At 42.2% G+C, this 11,683-nt stretch overlaps 1 protein-coding gene across 1 annotated transcript; it reads right to left on the bottom strand.

The window, feature by feature from the left end:
• Positions 1–374: 374 nt before the first annotated feature.
• On the bottom strand, positions 375–6,136 carry B2M (beta-2-microglobulin). The gene is made up of 4 exons (XM_032343562.1): positions 6,007–6,136; positions 2,427–2,702; positions 1,842–1,869; positions 375–853 (listed from the first exon to the last, which is right to left on the bottom strand). Exons 1-3 carry the CDS (start codon positions 6,101–6,103, stop codon positions 1,856–1,858), a joined length of 387 nt encoding a protein of 128 aa, XP_032199453.1. The 5' UTR covers positions 6,104–6,136; the 3' UTR covers positions 375–853; positions 1,842–1,855.
• Between the last annotated feature and the right edge of the window lie 5,547 nt (positions 6,137–11,683).

The raw sequence follows: 11,683 nt of genomic DNA, 5'->3' as shown, positions 1-11,683 counted from the left end.
TAAGTCATTTAATTTCCCTGGGATCTTGTTCCTTATCTGTAAAATGTAGATTGCTGAGGCCCCTTCCACCATGAGTCAAGCCCAAAAAACAGGGGTTTATACTTTTTTCCCAAGTGACACTTCTAGACTGTTTTCCTGTTTGATAACAAAGAGTCAGGGGGCACCTGGGTGCCTCAGTAGGTTAAGTAATTGCTTTCAGCTCAGGTCATGATCCCATGGCCCTAGGACTGAGCCCTGCAGGGGGCTCCCTGCTCAGCAAGAAGTCTGCTTCTCCCTCCCCCTGTTTGTGTTTTCTCTCTCTCTCTCAAATACATAAAATCTTTTAAAAAGGGGGCGGGGCAAGAGAGGGACAGATGTATAAAAAACTGAACACATCAAGTTTTACAATTGTTTTAATTATTGAAACAAAATTAACATTAAGTCAAATTGTGTGCAACCATGTTTCTGATGTAAGAGGTGAGTGAGAATCTTAGGACAGTGTCTTACCCACTATAACAAATTTCCAGTAACTTAGAGGTTATCTTTCAAAAAATTTCCCCCAAATTCTAAACAAAGTATGCAAATTGGAAATTAACTCTAAACATGCATAACTATCTTTTGTGTGAATAGACTGAACAATTCAGTTCTGACCATGAGAATTCTCTCCAAGATTTTTCCAGCCCCACAACTACAGCTACCACAGAGACGGGTCAAATACAGCAACAGAATGATCAATGTAGAATTAACAAGTAGATTATATTTGCATCATCATCAATATGACTATGATTTATATGCATAAAGCATAAAAGCATATCAGCATCAATAAGAACATAGCATTTGAAATTAACGCAATCTATAAGCACAATCTTCAAACCTGGAAAAAAAGGAAAATAGATTTGTTAGCAAATACATTTATTTTATCTAGATTATAGATCACACCACCAAATTTGTCTGACTTCTGCTATGTAAATCATTGTTTGTAAAAGAAACAGCTGCAGACAATTTTCCAAACCCATTACAAAGAGCATACCCCATTAATTTATCCCATTGGTTCTCCCACATCCTTATAGGAAAGAATGCTTGTATTAGATTTCGGATCCCTGCTGTCCCATTTAGTAACTGTGTGACTCCAGGCAGATCATCCAACCTCTCTGATGCTTTCTCAAATTAATTTCCCTGTGCTGGGAGGTAACGGGAAATTTCTCCATGGTACCCCATGGAGGTAAATGTCATGCAAAGCTGGATTTTGACCTCTGGACTCCAGCAATGCAAATAAGTCCCAATTCTTCCCACTTTCACAATGCGAGAAGTTTTTGTAGCTACACGTATTATAGTATCTTTACACTGCGTTTTCCATTTCTCTACTCTGTTGGACTGGGAGCCTCTAGAAGGCAAACACAGTGGCCACACACTAATGCTGAACAACAGACTAAGGGAACAGGGAATCTACAAAACCACGTCACTCCTCTCTTCAGGCTGAATAATAAAGCAACTGCTACACAAAGGAAGAGAACAGTTCATTTCTGAAGGCCCAGAGATGCCCACCGTAGAAACAGAAGAAGAAAGATCAAATCCTTGCAGGTGGTGTGGGTAACTAGCTGCCGCTATCCTGTTATAGCACTCCAACAGCTCCTCTGATTTTGTTTGGAGGGCCACTGGCAGCATGAGACTGGGGCTACACACCTTTCTCATGCCACTCCACAGGAAAGAAAACGTATTCCCTGTAGGATTCTTTCCTACCTGCTGAAATGCTACCCTGATTAAGATCTTCCCTATAATGAGGGTTATCCTACAGAGCTGTCTGTAAATAGTACCCAGGACGGTGAAACAAGAAAAATATTTTCTTAAGATTAGAAACCTACCTCCATGATGCTGGTTAGTTGTCTCGCTCTATGAAAAAGAAAACGGAAAAAGGAAGAGAGTAAGTTTTACTTTTAAAATACTATTAACAAATGTCTAGAACTGTTTATAAATAAGTCTGGCAGAATAGCCTGCAGACCCTAACCATGAATACCCAGTAGGTAGGGCCCAACCTTGCCTACTAGCCTCAGCTCCCAACCCAGCCAGGGACTACTGGGTAGGGTGCTAGGACAGCAGGGCCTGCAGATGAAGTCCTGTGCCTTCTGGAGAGCTTTGGTGGTTCAAAGTATCCACGAGGCTGTCAGGAAGGCCCAGGAGACCAGGAGGGAAGAAACACTGGTAGTTCATGTGCATTTGTGCAGGTGCCGACTGCTGCTGCTCCCTGTTTTTGCTGCAGGGAAACTACTGTTTTGGGGATGGGGCTGTGCAGAGGTGTCTCAAAAGGTGCCACTTATCAGAGCTTTAAATAATATTCCCTGTCAGTCCCAGTATGCAGTTTTTTTTTTAATATATATCAAAGCAGCTTTAAGCTGTGCCTATACATAGCTACAAATGTCAGTAGGTAAGGAAAGAACTTAAAAGCTTACCCCATTTAACGACCTGGGGATTTTTGAGAGTAACATGCTTCACACGGCAGCTAAATTCATCCTGTCCATTGGGAGTGAATTCAGTGTGGACCAGAAGATAGAAACTCCAGTCCTTGCTGAAAGACAGGTCTGACTGTTCCGCATTCATCTTCTCTCCATTCTTCAGCAGTTCGATTTCAATTTCTGGTGGGTGGAATCCTGACACATAGCAGTTCAGGAAATTTGGCTTTCCATTCTCTGCGGGGTGCCGTGAGTAAACCTGAATTTTTGGAGTACCTGAGGGACATGAGAGAAAGACAAATGAAAATTGCAGAATATTTCACTTGGACTACCTTGGTCTAAAGCTATCTCAGGCAACAAATGTTTAAATTTGATTATTGATTTCTCCCAATTCCATTTCTACTCTGGCCAAATGAGCTTCCACTTTTCCAAAAGGCTGCTTCCATTTTGAGGGATAAACCACAACTTAGTATCTTTCTCACATTAATTCCTCTACTCGTGGCTTTTTGGTTTTTTCCTAGCAGATTCCTAATAGTATCATCTTCTGTCACTGGAGTTTGTGCCAAATCTTTTAAGAACCTTTCTGTGGAGACTCTCAAGAATTTTTGATGGCTTCTTTAGCACCCATATAATTCCTCAAGAGTCCTCATGATTTGGCCCCAACCTACTTTTCAAACTTCATTTCTCACTTCACATACTCTTCATAATAGCCACATCAAAAAACTTATGTTTTTGCACCTTATTTCATGCCATCTTTTTTTTTTCTTTTTTTAATGATTGCTCCTTTCCTTTTTGGTTCCTGATCCTACCTAGATCCACACCCATCTAACTTCTCAATATGTATTGTGTCTAGTATAGGGCCTTGCACACAGAAGCTGCTCTGTAAATGGCAGATATTGTTATTATTATTACCTTGAACAAAACTTAAATGCATACAGAAGCCAGAAACACCATAAGTGAGTAAACTGGGCTGGGTAAGAAAAATAGGGAAGGGTGAGGACTGTGACAAATGAAAAAGGACATACTCTCCACCATAACCAAGTGGAATAATGTGTGCAAGAGTGGGATTTGTGTTTTTAATTACCACCCTCAAGTGACTGCTGTAACTAGCCACACTGGGAATATGTTAGTGCTATAGAAGAGTCATTTCCAAAATGGGATGCATAACTAGACCATTTCTGTATTTTTCATCGAGTGAAGAGAAGTGTTACTGCCACTAAATGTACAGCTTGACACCAATATATGTATATAATTCACTTTTAAATATAAGTATATCCAGTGTATATGGTTACTAAAGGGAAACTCCTCTGTGTCCAGGAGGTGGTAGGGAGGAGCAGTACCAGACTGCTCTGACCAGGTTTATCTGTCTAGAAACACCCTGTCATCAAAGGAAAGGTCACCAGCCCCATCAGGAGCTAGCCTGGGGATCCCAATGAAGCTCTGATTTTTTTTTCCATAAAGTTAAAAATGAAGACAAATCAGAAAGCTCTTTGAATCAGAACTTCTAATAATTAGAACATAATAAATGCCACAAGAGTCAGAACAAAGGTCCATCAGGCGTAGAATTCTCTCTTTGAGGGAGCCAGGCAAGGTTCTGCAAGAACATCACAATAACCTCTTCTAAGAGGAGGACAAGTATCAGACAAGACCTGGGTTTGAATCTGGGCTCAGCCACGTACTGGTTCTATGACTTTGGAACAGTTAGTTGAGTTTCTGAAGCTTAATGGAAACATCAGTTTATGTCCACAGTGAAACAAAACCCACACAAGAGAAAGAGCAAAAAACAGACCCCCAGAGGCAATCATTACCCATTTCTTGAGTATCTTTTAAGATTTTTATTTATTTTTTTTGAGAAAGAAAAATAGAGAGGGAGAGCATAGAGGGAGAAGCCGAACTCCCCGTGGAGCAGAGTGCCCAACCCAGGGTCCAATTCCAGGACCCCCAGATCATGACCCCGGTCAGAGGCAGAAACTTAATCGACGGAGTCACCCAAGTGCCCCTCCAGAGTATCTTCTAGAAGTTTACTACTTTGCAAACTTTCAAAGTAAGATTTTTCTTTTGGAGTGCCTGGGTGGCTCAGTGGGTTAAAGCCTCTGCTTTCGGCTCAGGTCATGATCCCAGGGTCCTGGGATCGAGCCCCGCATCAGGCTCTCTGCCTACTTCTCTGCCTACTTGTGATCTCTGTCTGTCAAATAAATAAATAAAATAAAATAAAAAAAGATTTTTCTTTTAATGTCAGTTTGTTATTTTTAAAATTATTTCTGTGGTCGTCACCAAATATCAATAATTTTATCTGTGCTTTATTTTGTAAATAGACTATAAATACCTTCTTTTCATGATCCAAACCCCCGCTCCACAGAAGCTTTTGTGAGGGGGAAAATATGAGGGTTCTGGTATACTACGAGTTATTTAGAACGTGCTCAAGATCTAGAGTGTCCCTGACACTCTGGGTAACCATTTTGATTACCCTTGTCACTGGCTTTACCGTCTTCCTGACTGGTAAACCTTTGCTTTTTCAAAACAGAAAGTAGAAGCTTAGCTCATCTTGGGAAGAACCAGGCAAGGAGCCAAAGAGGAAGCCCTCTGTGACGAAAAACAGGGGCCCCAGACTCTCCAGCTTGCTGGCAAGAATCTAACACCAGAAGGTGACGAGGAGGTACTGAAAAACCGCAGAGTTTGCAGCCAAAGGGCGCACAGCCCCACAAAAAGCTCTGCTCCGGTGAGTTAGACTGTCTGCCGTTTCTCCCCCGTGTTGTGTTGATTAAGTTACTTAAACTTTTGATGGCTCAGTTTCCTTACGTATGAAATGCCGGAGATATTAACCATTGCCTTTACATCGTAGGCTCATCTCAGAATCAGATGGCATAGAGCACACAACGTCCCCAGCACGCCCCTTATCAATAAAGACTAGCTCTTGTGATTATTAAAAGCGACAAGGAACGGGAACAAGTGAATTAATGATGTCAAAGCACTCTGTAACACCTCTAAGCATTCTACAAACTCCACGTGTGGATTCCTCCCCCACGGTTTCGCCGCATATTTGTGGGGCCGGCAACCCGCCGGGCGGTACAGAGGAAGCCCCGAAGCCCCCGGGATCCGAGCGGAGCAGCTGCAGCGGACTGATGGACCCGCGCGGTGCCTCCCGCAAAGACGGATGTCCCCACCTTTTCACGGCCCCCGACTCCCCGCTTTCGGGACCCGCCCTCCCAGGCAGACAGCTGCACCCGGCAAGCTAGAGGTTCCGCGGAAGAGAAACCCTCCCCCACCTCGGCCGCTCCGAAGTCTGTCATCACCCCGAAACTCTGTCCAGCCCCACCCGGAACGCACATGCCGGAGGCCTCCCTTACCCCCCTCTCCCGAAGAAGAGAAAAAAGGCTTGCGTCCTGGGCTCGCACCCACCACCCCCCAACTAGCCGGCCACCCCACCGCTTCCCCGCCCGCAGACCAAGCCCGCAGCTAGCCTCCAGGTCCGGCAGAAGAACTGAGGAGGAGGAGGCGTGGGTGAGCTACAGAGTTAACGCCGAGAATGCCAAAAAGATGGGAGCACAGGAGAAGCGCTTGGGCAAGAGGGGACACTCACGTTGGACGGCGTGCAGGCCGGACAGAGAGAGCAGCCCGACGAAGACCAACGTCCAGAGAAGCGCCATCGCCACCGGAGTAGGAGCAGCGCGGGACATAGAGTGGCCCGCCCGCCGGGCGCCTCCACTTATAGTACTCGCGCGCACCGCCAATCAGAACCCTTCTGGCGGGAGCCGTCACTTGTCTCCGAGCGCTAGAGGCCGGGCCAGGTTAGAAAGAGGGACTTTCCCGTTTTCAGTTTCATTTTCCTATAAGGGCTCGTGATGCCCAAGAAGACGTGGGTTGGACGGAGGGGTTTTGCTGTCTAGGGGCCGGCGCGCTGCGACTAGGGTGCGCGCCAGAGCCTGGGTAGAGGGCCTGCTATCATAGAACCCGGGCGGGACCTACGTTGGTCCCGCGCCCTCTCCTTGAGAACCATCCAGACTCAGAATACCTTGCTTACTGTGTCCCAGCCAGGTGGGACCTTAGAACCTGGGGTTTGCAGTCGAGAAAACTCAAATCCTGAAAGATTAATAGAGTAGACAAAGGACGAATGGTGCGGGGCAAAATAAGAACTCTGATTAATAATTATGGCCCAGGATTCCGGATTCTCTGAGCAAGAAAAATAGTCCAGGAATCTCAAGGCCTCCTGAGGACTACTCAGAGAACTGTACAGAGTGGACAAGGACCTTCTTGCCTCCTGCATTCCTTCAGGCAAAAGTTTCTTTTGGTAAATAAACCGCTGTGCCAAGAAATTCTTCTCTGTATCTGCCTGCTGTTGTTTAGGTAATTTTCTTCGTTTTGTTGATTTGTGGGAAAAACAACCACTGATAGCAAAAGCAGTAACTGCCTTAGAGTTTACAGACCTCTTTAGGTAATCCCTGTGAATTACCACATTAGAATGGCTTGGCACATAGTAGGTATTCAATAAATGGAATGAATGAAGGAATGAATGAATGAACGAACCAGTTAATATGGAAATAAACAGTAAGAAGTAGGAATTACGCCATTAATTTTTATGGATAAGGGAAAACAAAAGCTGAGACTAGGATTCAAACTCTCCCGATGCCATTGCCTTCATACTTTAGACACTTGGAAGATAAGGGCTCTGAAATTTTAGTGAGAATTTGGATTGCATCCGCTATGGGAGCAGCCAAAGATGTCAAACCTACTGACTGTAAGAGCATAACAATGTTAGACTCCTTAAGAAAAACTATACTTCAGAGATACCTTAAAAAAGATGCTGACATCATGTGGCAGCCGAATCCACCAGTCTCTCAGTGGAACAGTGAGGAGAGGAAGTGAACCATGGGGGTGGAAAGACAGAGATCTTGGAAATCACCATGGTTTTCAGTTAAAAGGAGTTGGGTTGTGATTCCCCAAGGAAACAACAAATTTGTTCTATATTTCTTTTACATATTTTTAGACCTTGTACTAACCCCTATTGTGGAAGCCATGTCTGAAACTAGAAAAAGTAGAATACCCTCCATGGACCTAATGAAATGAGATAATGCACAGAGAGCCTCACACAGTTCCTAACACAGTGTTTTATGTTTAACAAGCCTACTCTATTGGTATTATTTACCTAGTTTTCTTACAAGCTTTATCCATAATTCTCTCAAAATATAAGAATAATTGTTATGCATAAAGTTATGAGTAAAGACATTCTTGCTTCTCTCATTTGTTTTTTGTGTTTTTAAACTCACTTAAGACTCTTAAGGCCTGAAAGATTCGTGTTGAATTTGCTAATGCCTTGGGAGTATAGAGCTATTTTTCATCTCCTAAATTCTCTATTTACTACATCACAGAGAAAGAGTATACTTAAAATTCAGTATAGATAGATTCTGACTAGTCACTTAGAAAACCAATTTAAATAATAATTTTAAAATGCAATAAAGACAGAGAAAAGTATATTTTTCAGTTTTCTGCATTTGAGAAACTCCTGTATTTTTCTTAAATTTCCATTTATGATATGCTTTGAATAGTGAGAATGAAAATGAGATATAAAACTTTTTTTTAAAGACTTATTTGAGAGTCTTTAAAAAGGGGCACCTGGGTGGCTCATGGGTTAGAGCTTCTGCCTTCTGCTCAGGTCATGATCTCAAGATCCTGGGATGGAGCCCTGCATCCGGCTCTCTGCTCAGTGGAAACCTGCTTCTCCCTCTCTCTCTGCCTGCCTCTCTGCCTACTTGTGATCTCTGTCTGTCAAATAAATAAATAAATAAATCTTAAAAAAAACAACAACAAAACTTGTTAGAGAGAGAGAGAGCAAAACAGGGGGGTGGGCTCTGGGAGAGGGAGAGAGAATCCCAAGCAGACTCTGTGCTGAGGGTGGAGACTGAAACGGCGGCTCGATCTCACAGCCCTGAGATCACAACCTGAGCCAAAACCAAGAGTCAGACACTCAACCGACTATACCGCCCAGGTGCCCCAAAACTTTTTTTTTAGTTAAGAGCACTGTTTGTTTAGTAGGGTAAACTTGTGGAAATCTACAAACACAGCAATTTAATAATGTTATCTCCCAGTCATGGGAATAACAGCTGGATTTTTTTTCTTTCTTTCTCTTTTTTTTTTTTTTTTTTGCCTGTGACCTTCCTAAAAATTTTTTTACAATGAATGTTTGTTTAAGATAGTAAATATTTCAGGGTGCCTGGGTGGCTTAGTCTGTTAAGCACCCAACTCTTGGTTTTAGCTCAGAGTCATGGTTTTAGCTAGGTCATGATCTTGGGATCATGAGATTAAGCTGGGTGTTAGGCTCCCTGGTCAGTGAGGAGTCCATTTGAAGATTCTCTCCCACTGCCCCTCCCCCTTGCACTCACTCTCTGTTTCTTTCTCTCACTCCCTCAAATAAATAAAAGAAATCTTTTTTAAAAAGAGTAAATTTTTCAAGAATGTGGAAGAACTGGAATTCCCCTATCATGTAAGATGATACAATCACTTTGGAAAATAATTTGACAGTTTTTTTAAAAAGTTAAACATATACTGGCCATATAATCCAGCCTTGGATATCCTAATATCTACCCGAGAGAAAATAAAAATATTTCTATACAAAGACCTGTACACAAATATTCATAACAGCTTTATTTGTAATAGCCAAAAACTGGGAACAACAATCATCCATCAATGGGTGACTGGAAAAACAAATTGTGGTATATCCATACAGGGTAATGCTATAAGCATTAAGCAAGGAAGGAAGTACTTTACACAGCAATATGGATGAAATAATTGTGCTGAATGAAAGAGACCAGATCAAAAAGTATACTGTACAATTTTGTTTATGTAAAACTCTAGAAAAGGCAAACCAATCTAGAACAGAAAGCAGATGTGTGGTTTCGGGAAGGTGCAGCATATGGGAGAGTCAGGAGCATAAAGAAAGTTTGGGGTTGATGGATATGAGTTTATCTTGAGTTTGATGATGATTTCATAGATGTATACATATTTTAGACTATACAGTTTAAGTACAATTTATTGTATGTCAATTATACCTGAATAAAGCTGTTAAAAAAAAAAAAAAGCACAGATACTTGTGTTGTTGTCAGACTGAAGAAGGATGAAGTGCTTGAACAGAAAGAGAAATAACAATACTAAAGTGGAAAGGAAATAGGAATGGGTTAATGCTCAAGTGAATTGGGTTGCACCTGAGTGGACTTCAGTCAGCGGTTTTCTGAGATGGGTCCATCCAACAGTCAGGAGAGCCAGACTCACTCAAGAGGAGAAGACACCAAGCATAGGTGGGACATTTGTGTCAGGGCTTTTTCAAAAGTTATGTCATTAGTCCCTTGCAATTCAAAGTGTAGTCTGTACATCACTGACATCAGCAAAACCTAGGCATTCTTAGAAATGCAGGCTCTTGGGCCCATCCCAGACCTATTAAACCAGAGTCTGCATTTTAATAATATCCTCGGTGATCCATATACAAATTAAAGTTTGTAAGGCTCCTGACCCAAACTACACAACAATCTAGAAGGTAGGTGTTACTTTCATTTACAGAGGAGACAGAGAAGTAAGATACTTGCCCACATTCATTCTGAGCTGGGATTCAAACACTAGTCCATCTGAGTCCAAAGGCCCCATAATTCCCACTAGAAAATTGCTTTCAGAGAAGGAGTTCAGGGGAAGGATTCATTGGTTGGCTTGGACATCTGGGCAAGGATTAAAAGTAGATGAGAAGGTAAGGGGAAGTAAATAAACAGGAACCAGCACCAAGATGTGTAGGAGTATTTCTTAACATTTTTTTTTTCTGCCCACAAAAGTAATATATATACATGATTGGAACATACTAAAATTGGAACATACTAAAAACTATAAAGAAGAAAAGCAGGGGCATCTGGGTGGCTCAGTCATGTAAGCATTTCCCTCTAGCTCAGGTCAGGATCCAAGAGTCCAGAGTCAGACTCTATGCACAGCAGGAAATCTGCTTTTCCCTCTGCCCCTCTCCCTGCTCACGCTCTCTCTCTCTCTCTCTCAAATAAAATCTTTTTTAAAAAGAGAAAAAATTAAAGCTAGTAATCCTACAACCCAAAGATGATTATTATTAAATGGTTTAACTTAAGGAATCTGAAGGTTGCTGCCTTACCAAAAGTACATCCTGGTTAGGTCTATCTGGAGACTGAAAATCCTCAGTCTTTTGTGTTCAGTTCCATTAAATGAAGCAAATGTCAGGTAAGTGTAGGCTTTGTGGAAAATCCTGTCACAATAAAGCAAAAAGGGACAACAGACTGACCACCAGGAGATTCCAGTCTTAAGTTAAAATCAGTTAAAATAATTAATTTATTAGCACCCACCGAAGGTGTCGGTACTGATTGACTTCTGAGATTTGAGAGCTGTTACATAAAGCAACAGGACCAGAGGAAATGGAACACCGTGTGAGTCTTTTTTTTTTTTTTTAATTGATTACTGCTAAGTCAGACATAGGAGGTGGGAAATAGGAGGGGGGAAGAGCCATAGCAACTAAGTACTATTATCGTTATATGAGGGAGAGTACATGGGGAGACAAAAGAGAGTTGAAATCTCTGGATGGTGGAGAATCTCTGCCTCAGGCTTCTGTGTAACCACCACGCTCTCTCAATTGCCGATTTGTTTTTATTGGGAAAAACATATACATTTGGTATGAAAAACATCAAGCGCTACAGACCTATAAAATTCCAATTTCTCTCAAATCCTTTTGACAGTGGTGACCACAGTATTTAATGTACTTTTAGTTTTTAATTACAAGCCCAACACATAAATGTACGGCCATTGGAAGAATGCAAAGTAAAAGTGAAAGTTCCCTCATCTGTCTCTTATTTCACTCTCCTCCCCTCAGAAACCACAAAGGTGTGATGCTTATCCTGCCATCGATAGACATTGTGTATAGTTTGGAAAGTGAGGAATTTTAAAATTATGACTACAAAGACTATTATAGTTTGGAACACAGCACCCACTATAAGCGGGATTAGAGGCATCATCAATTGTCGGCTTGGATGAAAAAAAGTAAATGCAGAAGCCAAAACCGCCTAACTGTGCGGGTATAACAGGACAACCCCAGGAGCCACGGACTGGGCATCATCCCTGGGGATATTAAACCCACTGACTAAATTACTGGAACAACCACTTCAAGCAATTTTTTCCCTCATAGGTCCTCGGGTCTGCATCTCACTTTCTGTTTAAAAACTACAGAATTCTGGAGCACTTGGGTGGCTTGCTTGGCTAAGCGTGTG

Source organism: Mustela erminea, chromosome 5 (assembly GCF_009829155.1).
Source record: "Mustela erminea isolate mMusErm1 chromosome 5, mMusErm1.Pri, whole genome shotgun sequence".
In the NCBI taxonomy this organism is placed as follows: Eukaryota; Metazoa; Chordata; class Mammalia; order Carnivora; family Mustelidae; genus Mustela; species Mustela erminea.
The sequence above is the reverse complement of the archived record's forward strand: the minus strand, read 5'-3'. Positions and strand labels throughout refer to the sequence as shown.